The 16,854-nt window shown below is 38.9% G+C and overlaps 1 protein-coding gene across 2 annotated transcripts in view; it reads left to right on the plus strand.

Annotated features, from left to right (window-relative positions):
* The window catches only part of GCC88 (GRIP and coiled-coil domain containing 88 kDa), a 140,113-nt gene that overhangs the window by 63,306 nt on the left and 59,953 nt on the right, over nucleotides 1-16,854 (plus strand). For both annotated transcript variants that reach the window (XM_070088797.1, XM_070088793.1), the window contains exon 5: nucleotides 892-1,037. In XM_070088797.1, coding sequence (XP_069944898.1) covers nucleotides 892-1,037 — 146 coding nt within the window. The remainder of the gene's footprint in view (nucleotides 1-891; nucleotides 1,038-16,854) is intronic.

The raw sequence follows: 16,854 nt of genomic DNA on the forward strand, positions 1-16,854 counted from the left end.
GCTCTGCATGGGTCAGTAGGCCTGTTGCAGTGTTCCTTCTTTCTTATGTTCTTATGTTCTTATTATCACTCCCAGGTCCTTCACATTAGTTTTTTGCTCTATTGTGTGGTTGGAATTTGTTTTATACAGTGGATCCTCAGTTATCGGCTCTAATCCGTTCCAGAAGGTCGGCCGAAAACCAAAATGGTCAAAAACCAAAATAATATTTCCCATAAGAATTAATGGAAATACAGTTAATCCATTCCAGACAAAAATATTCACACACAAAAAAAATAATTTTTTTAACAATTATATAAATATTACATACCTTTATTGAAGACTAATGCTGGCTTCTGGAAGATAGGAGGAGGAAAGATGGAGGGCTTAGTGTTTGGAAGGGGAATCCCCCTCCATAAGGACTTCAGGTACCAAGTCCTTATCCAGGGTTACTTCTTGGTCTTTTAATGCCACTAGGACCAGTTACACTTCCTGCATGCCTGTTACACTCCCTGCATGCTTGCTACACTTCCTGCATTCCTGCTACACTTCCTGCATGCCTGCTACACTCCCTGCATGCTTGCTACACTTCCTGCATGCCTGCTACACTCCCTGCATGCTTGCTACACTTCCTGCATGCCTGCTAAACTCCCTGCATCCCTGCTACATTTCCTGCATGTCTGCTACACTTCCTGCATGCCTGCTACACTTGTGTGAAGCATGCATGTTTCTACATACTGTATGCATTTTTCTTATTGGATAAAAACCAAATGGATTATCTTTCAAGCCTCTGCAATGATGCTTCATAGCCTCAGAAAATTGACTTCTCTGTAATATTATAGTTTATATTAATAGTATCCCAAATAAGTTTTTTGATTACTGACATTTATTTTTGAAACTTTCTGCTCTTTATAGTTGGAGAAGAATTTGCAGGAAGCTTTGGATGCTAGAAAAGCTAGTGAGATCACCACAGATGGAAAAATTAATGATTTGAAAAGTCGATTGATTGTTGCCCAACATGAACGTGATCAAGATACTCAGAATGCTGCCGTCATGCTTAGGTATGGTGCAGGTGTGAGTTATTTCAGAGTGTATGATGCTACAAGATGGTGAACCTTTAGTCCTGTAAGGTATGGCACTGGTGTGAGTTATTCCAGAGTATATGGTGCTACAATATACAGTAGGGCCCTGCTTTACGGTGTTCCGCTAATACGGACATTTCAAACGTATGACCAAAACTTGCTATACGGCTCCCCCTACCTGACTTTCTAATATGGTTACCATGTGCCACCCAGTTTGTTTACATTCTCCATGAGCACGTTTCTCCATTATGTCTGGAAACTTTAAAAAATTTCAAATGTTTTAAAGTTATTTCATATTTTTATATACTCTGATAATTATGCTTATGTATACCTGTACCTAAGTAAACTTTCACACTCTGGTGGCATGCAGGTACACGTTAAAATCACCAAGAGTGTCTTATTAGTCTTGAAGATGCCGTATTAATAATGATAATAATAAAACGCAATAATAATCACTCTGAGGTGCATTAAATGTCATATATTACGTTAATACAAACATTTTCATTAACCCTTTTACTGTCGGTGCCGTAATGTTATGGCTTGCAAGCCAGTGTTGGTGCTGTAATATTACACCAAAATTCTAGCAGCTTCCAATCTTGCAGAAGAAAGCTGTATAGGCCTACATATGAGAGAATGGGTCTAAGTGGTCAGTGTGCACTGTATAAAAAAAACCTGCAGCATGCAGTGCATAATTAGAAGAAAAGAACTTCGACTGTGGTTTTGGTTTAAAACACTGACTTTGCGGTGCATTTTTGTGTTGTATTTATGGTTGTATTCTTGTTTTCCTGGCCTCATTTGATTTAATGGAAGATATATTACAGAAATCAAGATGATTTTGAATGGTTTATGGACTAAAAGTACCTTGAAATTGAGCTCAAAGAAGCTAAAATGTTCAATTTTTCTTATGTTCATGAGTAAACAAATGACATCACACGTCCAATACACAACAACTGGTGGATCTAATATGCTTTCACAAATGCTCTGATATTATTTATACCATTTTTACAATAATGCAGTGGTCTGCATAACAGTAAATCCTATTTTTTGTGTGAATAAAAATTCAAAATGGAAAGCATATGTTATAAAAAGGGGGCCCGGTGACATGACTAATGAACAGACAAAATGTTATTTTAGTGCTAGGGATGTTTGTATTGTTAATTCTGGACCCTATTTTGAAACTGGCCTTACTTGAATTGTGTATGAAATTGGCCAAATTACCAATTTCTGATCACTTTATTGAGTAGTTGAAATCGGTAAATAAGCAGTTTCTTGTACTCAAGCAATAGAACAAATAAAGTTCTAGCAAAATAGCTATGAGTTTGGTCGACTGGAACAATGGAATTGGCCCAAAAGAGGGCTCAATGTGGGCAAAATCTCTGATGCGTAAATATCACTGAGACTGTTAACTTTGAGAGAGCATAATACTGCAAGTTTTCCATCAAATTTTGTATTTTTGGTGTCATTACAATTAGGAAAAGATTCTCTGCCATTTCCAGATTGCTTCCCACTTCCTGTACTTGGGGACCTTTTATGTAATATCAGAGGTAACAAAGTCTTTTCGACTCTGGACTTGTTACAAGGATTTTGGCAAGTCCCTATCCATGAGGACAGCCAAGAGCGAACTGCATTTTCCACTCCTACAGGCCATTATCATTTCCTCAGAATCGCCTTTGGTTTACGCTCATCGCCTATCACTTTCTCGAGGCTCAGAGGTAAAGCACTTATGGTGTAGTTAGATGAGTGATTGTCATGTCCGAAGACGTGGAAACACACTTGAAAAGATTTGATACGGTACTTGGTAAGCTTGAAGAAGCCAATTTAAAGATCAAACTGTCTAAATGTCAATTTTTCAAATCAGAAATCAAGTTTCTTGGTCATGTAGTCACTCCTAGAGGGGTTATAACTGACCAAAGTACAGTAACTGCAGTATTAAATTTTCCGTCTCCGAAAACTGCTGATGATGTAAGATCCTTTGTGGGCTTAGCAGGTTTTTATAGATCATGCTAATTTTTCTTCTATAGCAGCTCCTCTAACTGAGTTGTTTAACTCTTTCAGGGTCCAAGGCCAAAATCTGAAGTGGTGCCCCAGTGTCCAAGAATTTAAAAAAAAAAAAAATGTTATTTTTTCTTATGAAATAGTAGAGAATCTTTTTGTGAAGGTAATAAAACAAAAAGTACGAAATTTGATGGAAAATTGACGAAATTATGCTCTTGCGAATTTTGATGTGTCAGCGATATTTACGAATCGGCGATTTTGCAGACTTTGACTCCCATTTTAGGCCAATTACATTATTCCAGTTGACCAAATTCTTAGCTATTTCACTAGTATTACTTCTGTTCTATCGATTGAGCACAAGAAATCGCCAAGTCAACTGTTTCAACTACAAAATAAAGTGATCAGAAATTGGTAATTTGGCCAATTTAACACAAAGTTCAAAATATTCCAATTTCAAAATAGGGTCGAGAATAAACAATGTAGGTATTCCTGGCACTAAACTAACATTTCCTCTGTTCATTAGTTATGTTTTGAGGCTTTACAAATAAATTCCATTTTGATTATTCACATAATGAATTTTTATTCACACCAAAAAATAGAAGATTTACTGTTATGCAATATTGTAATAATTGTATAAATATCATCACCACATTTGTGAATGTATATTAGACCCACCAGCTGGCATGTATTAGACGTGAGAGGTCGTTTGTTTACTCTTGAACGGCAAAAATTTAACATTTCCGCTACTTTGAGCTCAGTTTCAAGCCATTTCCAGTGCTAACCAATCAAAATCATCTCTATTTCTGTAATATGTCTTGCATTCTATCAAATGAGACCAAGAAATAGCAAATACAACTATAAAAAACATACGAAAAAACACTGCAAAGTCGCTGTTTTAATTGAAAATCACTGTCTCAGTTTTTTTCTCTCATTATACACAGTGTGCTGTAGGATTTGTTTTATGTGGTGCACACATACCACATAGATGTATTCTCTCATATCTATGCCCAAATTTACCACTCACAGTTTATCAGAGTGAGCTGAGCTCATGGCGTAGATCTACGGTTTGGACCCTGAACGTAAAGCCATAGATCTACGGGACGGACCCTGAAAGGGTTAGGAAAGATGCTCCTTTCGTTTGGACCTTCCGTCAAGAAAGAGCACTCCAGACTCTCAAAGAGATTCCCAGATTTTTCTAAGCCTTTCTATCTAACAACTGATGCTAGTTCAATTGGCATAGGTGCTGTCCTAGCTCAGAAGACTGATAGCAAGTACAACGCAGTTGCATTTGCTAGCTGAGTTATTACAAAGGCTGAACGTAATTATACAGTAACTGAGCAAGAAGCCTTAGCAATAGTATGGTCTTTAAAGCACTTCTGAGACATTATATATCAGTACCCTGTACATGTCTTGACAGACCATGCTCCACTGATACACCTTTATTTCAGAATAAACAACCTACTGGAAGGTTAGCCAGATGGTCCTTGACTATCCAAGAGTTCAATTCTACCTTTGAACACTTACCTGGCAAATCAAATGTAGTCACAGATGCTTTATCGAGACATATTAGCACTATAATAGGACACCCTCCATTTAGTGCGTGGGCATAAAGAATGCTCAACGAACAGATCCCATGTGGTCTGGTGTGATTCGATTCCTGCTCCAGGAAGATCTAATTCTCACAGTGAAGCCACCAGCACCCATCAATGACTTTGTCATGAACCAAGAATTACTGTATCAAACAGCCGAGCTGGGTACTCCTAGCAGAAGGGTATACCAGTTAGTAATTCTACAGTCACCAATGAATGTAGCCTTACAGCTAGTTCACGATGTATCAGGTGTTGCACACCCTGGTATGGATCATTCTGTAAAACAAGCCTTATTGAAATACTTTTGGCCTCATATGGCAACTGACATTTCTGAGTATGTTAAGAAATGTAGTGTCTGCATGCAGCATAAAGGTAATGCTAGTGGTCCTAATCCAATCCAGGTGTATCCAACTACTAGCGAACCATGGGAAAGAGTTGCGCTAGATCTGTTAACTAATTTCCAATGTTCCCTCCAGGGCAAGAAACACCTGTGTGTTATGGTAGATCATTTCACCAGATATTGTGAGTTAGTTCCTATTGCAGATAAGACTGCTGAGACAGTAGCTAAAGCATTTAAAGAACATATAATCTGCAGGCATACAACTCCTAAGGCCCTAGTAACAGATAATGGAGGTGAATTCTGTAATGAGATTCTTGAAAAGTTGTGCACTTTGTACAAGATCTCTAAATCAACCATTGTTCCTCACCACCCTGTTAGTAATGGTTTAGTGGAAAGAACTACAAAGACAGTACTCGATGTATTGAGAGCCACTATCAGTCCCAATAGTGCAACCTGGGATGAAGTTATACCTGATGTTCAATGTGCAATAAATTCTACTTCCAATGCTTCTATAGGTGACACTCCACATTGTGTGTTGTGCAGTGTAGGTAAGTGTCTACCATATGAGTTGTTATATTCTAATTTGAAACCAAATTACAGCCCTGATGATTCATAGCAACTTGTACCAGCTTAGCTCAAAGTGTGTTTAGAAGAATCTGAAAAACACTTCATAAATCAACAGCAGAATTTACAAGTCACTAATACTAGAGCAAAGCTGACCAAAATTTAAGTAGGTTCGAGAGTTATTCTGACTAACTTTAACAAAATATCCTAAGCTTGATCAAAAGTTTGCTGGTCCTTATCAAGTAGTTGAGCATATCGGTGGCAATAAGTATAAAGTTAGAGAAATCAGTACTTGTCAATATAAAGAATCGCATTTAGTTCATATGAAGTTGGTATCAAACATGGAAATGAATGTGTACGAACCACAACCAGACACGTTCATCTGTTTGTTTACACACTCTGCGTCTCTGTCCTCTCTCATTTACTCATTTTCTCTCTCTCGTTTATTCGTTTTATCACGTTTAATTACTTCTCACCCTACATTAAGACTACAGATACAGTATTTAAAAGTAAGTAATGAATGTACTGTACAGTAGGGCCTTGCTGTATGGCATTTTGCCTTATGACGTTCCTCTAATATGGACTTTTCAAATTATGACCAAAACTTGCTATACGGCTCCCCCACCTGACTTTCTAATACAATCACTGTGCCCCACCTGATTTGTTTACATTTGTTTGTTTACAGGAATAGACAGGAATGAGATCTTTCATTTTTACTGAACATAAACTAAAAAAATTCCTGAGTGATGCTGGCCTAACTGTGTCAGAATAAAATGCAGTTTGTGCCCACTTTCCACGAGTAGTGTTGTGAAACCCCAATTTTTTCCATCCAGTTATTTTCTATAAAACTTATTTCTCATTTCTATATTGTCAGTCTGACAGCAGTGAATTGTCTAAGCTGTCCAATCACTACCTTATAGTTTATACTCTTGTTAGACACCTCAAGATCACCATCTTGTTTGCCTAAAATGTATACAATTGTATTTTTTTATATTTGTAACTATCTTTTACCATCCTTCATTAGTATAGAACTGTATTTTTTTTACTGTCTAGTGTGTGCAATCTGTAATAGAGTTAGTGCAATACAATCCAAAGTTAGGTACTACTGTTTTAAAACCTTTTTTTTACTGTCTACTGTATACAGTTAATTATAGCTTTAGTGCAGTAACTGTTAGGTGCTATTGATATACCTAGTCTTAATAGTTCATTATATTTTACTACTATTTAAATACAGTGGAACCCCAGTTTTTGTCCAGTCCGAATATCATACAATTTGGATTTCAACCACTTTTTTCGGCGAATTTTTACCCTGCTCACAGTCTGCCTGTGTCACTCGTTCATTGAACAGTACTGTTTATGGTGTATTGTTTATGGTGCTTGTTTATTGAGTGTGACTGCAAAATAAACCACCATGGGGCCAAAGAAAGTTCAGAGTGCCACCCCTTTGGTAAAGAAAGTGAGAAACACAATAGATTTCAAGAAAGTGGCGTACATGTGGCCAAGCTCACCGGGATGTATGGGAAGTCAAAATCAACAATCAGTTCCATCCTGGCGAAGAAAGTAAAAATCAAAGAAGCTGATGTTGTGAAAGGGGTAAATATGCTAATGAAACAGAGATCACAGTCGAAGATGTGGAGAAGTTGTTGTTGGTGTGGTTCAATGAAAAACAGTTAGTGTGAGATAGTGTTGTGGAGGGGATAATTTGTGAAAAGGCAAGGCAGTTGCATGCGGATCTCATGAAGAAAATGCCTGGAATGAGTGCTGCTGTTGGTGAATTTAAGGCTAGCAAAGGCTGATTCAACAGATTGAAGAAGCGAAGTGGCATGCACAGTGTGGTAAGGCATGGTGAGGCCTTAGGGACATTTGTGCAAGGTGATTAAGGACATTTGTGCAAAGTGGAGTGAGGTGCAAAGTTTTGTGGAGAATTATCTCCTTAACAAAACTGTTGCAAGCTGTGTCAGCAACATGTTCATTGACAATGCCTTGTCCCATTTTAGGTAAATCTTAAACAGACACCAGAAACAGATCTCTCTGGACAGATTTTTTTTGTGTGACAGGGGTACAGTGACTTTCAAGCTGGTCCTGGTGCCAGTAAAAGACAAAGAAGGAAGTAACCCCAGATAGGGCTTTGATACCTGAAGTCCTTATGGATTGGGATTTCCCTTACAAACAATAAACTCTCCTCCCTCTCTCCTCCTCGCCTTCTTCCATACGCCAACAAGAGTCTTCAATAAAGGTACAGTAGGGCCCCGCTTTACGGCGTTTTGCCTTATGGTGTTCCGCTAATACGGCGATGTCAAATTATGACCAAAATTTGCTATATGGCAAGCGGTCTTTCAAATACGGCGTGCCCCACCCTGTTTGTTTACATTCTCCGTGACCACATCTATTATGTTAGGAAACTTGCCAAAATTTCAAGTGTTTTAAAGTTACTGCGTACAGTGGACCCCCGGTTAACCATATTTTTTCATTCCAGAAGTATGTTCAGGTGCCAGTACTGACCGAATTTGTTCCCATAAGGAATATTGTGAAGTAGATTAGTCCATTTCAGACCCCCAAACATACACGTACAAATGCACTTACTATAAATACACTTACATAATTGGTCGCATTGGGAGGTGATTGTTAAGCGGGGGTCTACTGTATTTCATATGTACTCTGATAATTATACTTATGTGTACCTGTGCCTAAATATACTTACACACTGTGCTGGTGTGCAGGTACACATTAAAATCGCTAAGTCTCTCTCTACTCATGACGCCAATACTCTAGTGAAGTGTTTGTCCCCAGTGTGAAGAAATACCTCCTGATCATTTCAAATTTCAAAAAACTCTACACCAAAGCAATGTTTCAAAAGTGCTTTGATGTGATCTCAGACACTCACTTGACCCTAAGAGAGTTTTGGAAAGATCACTTATAGGTAAGGCTTGGGAGGGAGTGACTTCCAGGACTTTGAACTCTGCTTGGAGAAAACTGTGGTCAGATTGTGTCTAAAAGAGGGATTTTGAAGGCTTTGAGGACCCTATTGTAGCATTGGGGAACTCCATGGGGTTGGATATGAGTGGTGAGGATGTGGAAGAGTTGGTGGAGGACTACAATGAAGAGCTAACCACTGAAGATCTGCAAGAGCTTCATCTGGACCAGCAACAAACCACAGCTCAGGAAACTGCTTCAGAGGAGGAGGGAGAGAGATGGACGAAGGTGCCTTCTTCAGAGATTAAGGAGATTTGTGTAGAGTGGAGTAGGATGGAAAGATTTGTGGAGGAACATCACCCTGACAAAGCTCTTGCAAGCCGTGTTGGCAACATGTGCAATGACAATGTCTTGTTCCATTTTAGGGAAATTTTAAAGAGATGCCAGAAACAGAGCTCTCTGGACAGATATTTAGTGCCACAGGTGTGCAGTGACTCTCAAGCTGGTCCTAGTGGCATTAAATCTTAAACTGTCCACACGTAGATCTATGTTCATGTGCGGGCAGCTCCGAACATAGATAAACGTTTTATTTTTCATTCCTTCAAATTTGGTGTGAAAGGCCTGAGTCGCCTAGACATGACAAAAGGGGTCTGTGCACTCATTGTGCACAGTATGAAAAAATTGGGGACCACTTAGTACCTTGTGGGAACACCAGTTCAATTGAGTGCCAGCTAGAGCAAATAGTGTGGCAAACACCAGTTATTCACTGATGTCATGTCATATTAACACGCACATTTAAAGAGGGTAGTAAAAATAGGTTAGATAAATACATAAGTGGGTGTGGATGGGCATGAGTTAGACCTGACTAGCTTGTGCTACTAGGTCAGATACTGTGCTTCTTCCTTCAGTGGATGTGACCTGACTTGGTGGGTCATTGGTCTAAGCCAGGGGGTGACATGGACCTGCCTTGCATGGGCCAGTAGACCTGTTGCAGTGTTCCTTCTTTCTTATGTTCTAATGTATTCGGCTGGCTGGCTGACCTTGGCTATCTCTGCCTGTATCTGTCTGTCTATATCTCCATCTCTCACATGTACTCATAAGTACAGTTATTATACATAATGTAAATTACCTAGGATAACCGAAAAATTCCAGGCCAAGTGCTATACAGTGTTTTTAGATATAAGACATAAATAAACATGACCACACACAGAAGACAGAAAGACAGAAAAGCTGAACTAGACAGACAGATAAGCAGAGCTAGGCTGACAGATAGATAGATGTACAGATAGACAGACAGACAAACAGGCAGACAGAAAGACAGACAGATTGACAGACAGACATACAGAGACATGTTTGTGTGCAAAAGTAAAAACATATAAAGGCAAGCTTTCCCCCTCCAGCAGCGCACATTCATCAAATGTCACTTGTTATCTGAAGCTTGTCATAACACCATTCTTCAAGGAGTTTAGGAGTTTCATATTATACTCCAGGCACACGCACAAGACAGAAAGACAGATAAGCTGAACTAGACAGACAGATAAGCAGAGCTAGGCAGACAGATAGATGTACAGATAGACAGACAGGCAGACAGACAAGCAGACAGATAGATTGACAGACATATATACAAAGACATGTTTGTGTGCAGGAGTAAAAACTTGTAAAGGCAAGGTTCCCTCCAGCAGTGCACATTCATCAAATGTTACTGGCTGTCACTTATCTGACCCTTGTCATAACAACATTCTTCAAGGAGTTTCATACTCCAGTATGTCTAAAACATTGCTGGGACCTATAAATACTTTGTATATATTTCTAGACAATAGTCAATGACCAGAGCAGGTGAAAATGTTCACCTGTCAGTGTGATTGTTACTATATGAGTACTATTTTATTACATAATATTAGTGTCAGAACAGAGATTGGCTATGAAATTACAAGAACTATTATAAATTGTAATTATCAGAACATAAAAATTATATACATAAAGTAAAATAAAAACGAGAAATAAAAGGTAAATTGGCAACACTTCTGCAAATGGCAGGACTGGATGTTGCCGTCAGGTGAGAATCCAAGAGCCAACTTTGTGGTCTTATATATCAGAAAGGACTGGTCCTAAAAAAATTTTTTTTGGTCTTATACCACACGGAAAATTGCCCTCTTTATTTTAACCCGTAAACGGTCCAAACGTATTTATACGTTTTTTCAACATTTGAAAGTATGTAAAAAAAGTAGATCTTCTTTTTGTTTTTTTACATTTGAAAATGTGTTAAAAAACTGATCTACTTTTTTTTTTGTTACATTTGAAAATATGTAAAAAAAACGTAGATCTACTTTTGTAGCACTACACATGTGAACGTAGATCTGCTTGGACCGTTTACGGGTTAAAAAAAAAAAAAAAATTATTTGTTCAAAATATTCGGAGTGCCACGCAGGTGAATGTTAGATCTACACTTGCACAGTTTAAAGGTTAAAAAACAAAGAAGGGAAGTAACCCCAGAAAAGGATTTGGTACCTGAAATCTTTATGGAAGAGGGTTACCCTTCCAAACAGTAATTTCTCCATCCTTTCCCCTCCTCCCATCTTCCATACATTAAGAAGAATCTTCAATAAAGGTAAATGTCATGTTATTATTGTTTTATTCTTCATGTCTCATTGTTTTCTGTGTATGTACATCTATATTTCATGTAAAAAAATGATTTTGTTTTAATACTTTTGGGTGTCTGGAATGAATTAATTGGATTTACATTATTTCTTGTGGGGAAAATGGTTTCGCAAATCATCAATTTCGCCATTAGTCTCACACTCTGGAACAGATTAATTAATGAAAACGAGGGTCCACTGCATTAATATTACCCCATATTACCCTACTGCAATTCATCATCATTTAAATATTTACAGTTAACCCGAAATGCTTAATGCTGACATTGACCCTGAACTGAACCTATATAATCTAAATCCCAGTCACCATTTAACTGAAAGCAATTGCCTTTACTACACAGCAACAGAAGCCAGTACTGTCCTCAGCATTCCAGAAATATTACAATTTTGAGTTACAATATTAGATCCCTAAGTAAACATTATGATGACTTCCTGGCACTCTTAAATTCATTAAAGACAAACTTCTCCTGTATTATTCTTACTAGAACCTGGCTTGAGCAAGACACAATAGACATCTACACACTACCGCCATCCCCTGCCACCCGACATTCTTGCCACCCTCATCCCAGCCTTTGTGAATTTGTGTTCAGTTCCATTTTCTTTTAGGAGCTAGTTGTGTTTGTGAATTGTGTTTTGATCTTTTAATTGCCATATTTTGTATCTGCCAAACAGTTATGGCACCCAGTAAGCATACGAGTGCTGCAGAAAGTGACAACGAAAGAAAGAAGAGTTTAAAGTTTTAGAGTTAACAAAGAAAATAAGAGATATTAGATAAGAGATACCCTGTAGGTAGTAGGTTGGTAGACAGCAACCACCCAGGGAAGTACTACCGTCCTGCCAGATGGCTGTGAAACAGAAACCTGTAACTGTTTTGCATGATGGTAGGATTGCTGGTGTCTTTTTCTGTCTCATAAACACGCTAGATAACAGGGATATCTTGCTACTCCAACTTACACTTTGGTCACACTTCACAGACATGCACATGCATATATATATACATACATCTAGGTTTTTTCTAGGTAGTAGGTTGGTAAACAGCAACCACCCAGGGAGGTACTACCGTCCTGCCAAGTGAGTGTACAACGAAAGCCTGTAATTGTTTTACATGATGGTAGGATTGCTGGTGTCTTTTGTCTGTCTCATAAACATGCAAGATTTCAGGTATGTCTTGCTACTTCTACTTGCATTTAGGTCACACTACACATACATGTACAAGCATATATATACACACACACACACCTCTGGGTTTTCTTCTATTTTCTTTCTAGTTCTTGTTCTTGTTTATTTCCTCTTACCTCCATGGGGAAGTGGAACAGAATTCTTCCTCCGTAAGCCATGCGTGTTGTAAGAGGCGACTAAAATGCCGGGAGCAAGGAGCTAGTAACCCCTTCTCCTGTATATATTACTAAATTTAAAAAGAGAAACTTTAGTTTTTTCTTTTGGGCCACCCTGCCTCGGTGGGATACGGCTGGTATATTGAAAGAAAGAAGAAAGATCTAGGTTTTTCTCCTTTTCTACATAGCTCTTGGTCTTCTTTATTTCTTCTATTGTCCATGGGGAAGTGGAAAAGAATCTTTCCTCCGTAAGCCATGCGTGTCGTATGAGGCGACTAAAATGCCGGGAGCAATGGGCTAGTAACCCCTTCTCCTGTAGACATTTACTAAAAAAGAGAAGAAGAAAAACTTTATAAAACTGGGATGCATGAATGTGCGTGGATGTAGTGCAGATGACAAGAAACAGATGATTGCTGAAGTTATGAATGAAAAGAAGTTGGATGTCCTGGCCATAAGCAAAACAAAGCTGAAGGTGGTAGGGGAGTTTCGGTGGGGGGAAATAAATGGGATTAAATCTGGAGTATCTGAGAGAGTTAGAGCAAAGGAAGGGGTAGCAGTAATGTTGAATGATCAGTTATGGAAGGAGAAAAGAGAATATGAATGTGTAAATGCAAGAATTATGTGGATTAAAGTAAAGGTTGGATGCGAGAAGTGGGTCATAATAAGCGTGTATGCACCTGGAGAAGAGAGGAATGCAGAGGAGAGAGAGAGATTTTGGGAGATGTTAAGTGAATGTAATAGGAGCCTTTGAACCAAGTGAGAGAGTAATTGTGGTAGGGGACCTGAATGCTAAAGTAGGAGAAACTTTTAGAGAGGGTGTGGTAGGTAAGTTTGGGGTGCCAGGTGTAAATGATAATGGGAGCCCTTTGATTGAACTTTGTATAGAAAGGGGTTTAGTTACAGGTAATACATATTTTAAGAAAAAGAGGATAAATAAGTATACAAGATATGATGTAGGGCAAAATGACAGTAGTTTGTTGTATTATTGTATTGGTAGATAAAAGACTGTTGAGTAGACTTCAGGATGTACATGTTTATAGAGGGGCCACAGATATATCAGATCACTTTCTAGTTGTAGCTACACTGAGAGTAAAAGGTAGATGGGATACAAGGAGAATAGAAGCATCAGGGAAGAGAGAGGTGAAGGTTTATAAACTAAAAGAGGAGGCAGTTAGGGAAAGATATAAACAACTATTGGAGGATAGATGGGCTAATGAGAGCATAGGCAATGGGGTCGAAGAGGTATGGGGTAGGTTTAAAAATGTAGTGTTAGAGTGTTCAGCAGAAGTTTGTGGTTACAGGAAAGTGGGTGCGGGAGGGAAGAGGAGCGATTGGTGGAATGATGATGTAAAGAGAGTAGTAAGGGAGAAAAAGTTAGCATATGAGAAGTTTTAACAAAGTAGAAGTGATGCAAGGAGGGAAGAGTATATGGAGAAAAAGAGAGAGGTTAAGAGAGTGGTGAAGCAATGTAAAAAGAGAGCAAATGAGAATGGGTGAGATGTTATCAACAAATTTTGTTGAAAATAAGAAAAAGTTTTGGAGTGAGATTAACAAGTTAAGGAAGCCTAGAGAACAAATGGATTTGTCAGTTAAAAATAGGAGAGGAGAGTTATTAAATGGAGAGTTAGAGGTATTGGGAAGATGGAGGGAATATTTTGAGGAATTGTTAAAAGTTGATGAAGATAGGGAAGCTGTGATTTCGTGTATAGGGCAAGGAGGAATAACATCTTGTAGGAGTGAGGAAGAGCCAGTTGTGAGTGTGGGGGAAGTTCGTGAGGCAGTAGGTAAAATGAAAGGGGGTAAGGCAGCCGGGATTGATGGGATAAAGATAGAAATGTTAAAAGCAGGTGGGGATATAGTTTTTGAGTGGTTGGTGCAATTATTTCATAAATGTATGGAAGAGGGTAAGTTACCTAGGGATTGGCAGAGAGCATGCATAGTTCCTTTGTATAAAGGCAAAGGGGACAAAAGAGAGTGTAAAAATTATAGGGGGATAAGTCTGTTGAGTATACCTGGTAAAGTGTATGGTAGAGTTATTATTGAAAGAATTAAAAGTAAGACGGAGAATAGGATAGCAGATGAACAAGGAGGCTTTAGGAAAGGTAGGGGGTGTGTGGACCAGGTGTTTACAGTGAAACATATAAGTGAACAGTATTTAGATAAGGCTAAAGAGGTCTTTGTGGCATTTATGGATTTGGAAAAGGCGTATGACAGGGTGGATAGGGGGGCAATGTGGCAGATGTTGCAGGTGTATGGTGTAGGAGGTAGGTTACTGAAAGCAGTGAAGAGTTTTTACGAGGATAGTGAGACTCAAGTTAGAGTATGCAGGAAAGAGGGAAATTATTTCCCAGTAAAAGTAGGCCTTAGACAAGGATGTGTGATGTCACCGTGGTTGTTTAATATATTTATAGATGGGGTTGTAAGAGAAGTAAATGCGAGGGTCTTGACAAGAGGCATGGAGTTAAAAGATAAAGAATCACACATAAAGTGGGAGTTGTCACAATTGCTCTTTGCTGATGACACTGTGCTCTTGGGAGATTCTGAAGAGAAGTTGCAGAGATTGGTGGATGAATTTGGTAGGGTGTGCAAAAGAAGAAAATTAAAAGTGAATACAGGAAAGAGTAAGGTTATGAGATAACAAAAATATTAGGTGATGAAAGATTGGATATCAGATTGGAGGGAGAGAGTATGGAGGAGGTGAATGTATTCAGATATTTGGGAGTGGACGTGTCAGCGGATGGGTCTATGAAGGATGAGGTGAATCATAGAATTGATGAGGGGAAAAGGGTGAGTGGTGCACTTAGGAGTCTGTGGAGACAAAGAACTTTGTCCTTGGAGGCAAAGAGGGGAATGTATGAGAGTATAGTTTTACCAACACTCTTATATGGGTGTGAAGCATGGGTGATGAATGTTGCAGCGAGGAGAAGGCTGGAGGCAGTGGAGATGTCATGTCTGAGGGCAATGTGTGGTGTGAATATAATGCAGAGAATTCGTAGTTTGGAAGTTAGGAGGAGGTGCGGGATTACCAAAACTGTTGTCCAGAGGGCTGAGGAAGGGTTGTTGAGGTGGTTCGGACATGTAGAGAGAATGGAGCGAAACAGAATGACTTCAAGAGTGTATCAGTCTGTAGTGGAAGGAAGGCGGGGTAGGGGTCGGCCTAGGAAAGGTTAGAGGGAGGGGGTAAAGGAGGTTTTGTGTGCGAGGGGCTTGGACTTCCAGCAGGCGTGCGTGAGCGTGTTTGATAGGAGTGAATGGAGACGAATGGTTTTTAATACTTGACGTGCTGTTGGAGTGTGAGCAAAGTAACATTTATGAAGGGGTTCAGGGAGACCGGCAGGCCGGACTTGAGTCCTGGAGATGGGAAGTACAGTGCCTGCACTCTGAAGGAGGGGTGTTAATGTTGCAGTTTAAAAACTGTAGTGTAAAGCACCCTTCTGGCAAGACAGCGATGGAGTGAATGATGGTGAAAGTTTTTCTTTTTCGGGCCACTCTGCCTTGGTGGGAATCGGCCAGTGTGATAATAATAAAATAAAATGGATACCCTGTGGCCTTAACCCTTTCAAAGTTGGTGCCGTACTAGTACGGCTTGCACGCCAGGGTGCCGTACTAGTATGCATAAATTCTAGCGCCTTCAAATCTAGTGAGAGAAAGCTGGTAGACCTACATATGAAAGAATGGGTCTATGTGTGCAGTGTAAAAAAAATCCTGCAGCACACAGTGCATAATGACCTCCAACTGTGTTTTTGGTTTAAAACAGCGATTTTGCAGTGTATTTTCATATGGTGTTTATGGTTGTATTCTAGTTTTCCTGGTCACATTTTATAGAATGGAAGACATATTACGGAAATTGATATGATTTTGATTGGTTTCACAATGGAAAGTACCTAGAAATTGAGCTCAAAGTAGCAGAAATGTTCAATTTTTGCCAAAATTCAAAAGTAAACAAATCATGCCATGCATCCAATACACGTCAAATGGTGAGACTAATATTCTTTCACAAGTGCGCTGATATTATTTATACCATTTCTACACTATTTCTATACTAATGTAGTAGTCTGCACAACAGTAAATCTTCTATTTTTTTGTGAGAATAAAAATTCAAAGTGGAAAGCAAAAGAAATGTAACAGAGGCCTGGGGACGTGAGTAATGAACAGAGGAAATGTTATTTTAGTGCCAGGAATGTCTGTCTTGTTTATTCCGGACCCTATTTGGAAATTAGCATCTTTTGAAATTTGTGTGAAATTGGCAAAATTGGCAAAATTGCCAATTTCTGACCACTGTTGGATAGTTGAAATTGGTAAATGGGTGGTTTCTTGTACTCATTCGATAGAAAAAAATGGAGTTCTAGCGAAATAGTTATGATTTTTGTCGACCAATACACTGGAATTGGCTGAAAATAGGACTCA

The sequence above is a fragment of the Cherax quadricarinatus genome, chromosome 2 (assembly GCF_038502225.1).
Source record: "Cherax quadricarinatus isolate ZL_2023a chromosome 2, ASM3850222v1, whole genome shotgun sequence".
NCBI classification, from domain to species: Eukaryota; Metazoa; Arthropoda; class Malacostraca; order Decapoda; family Parastacidae; genus Cherax; species Cherax quadricarinatus.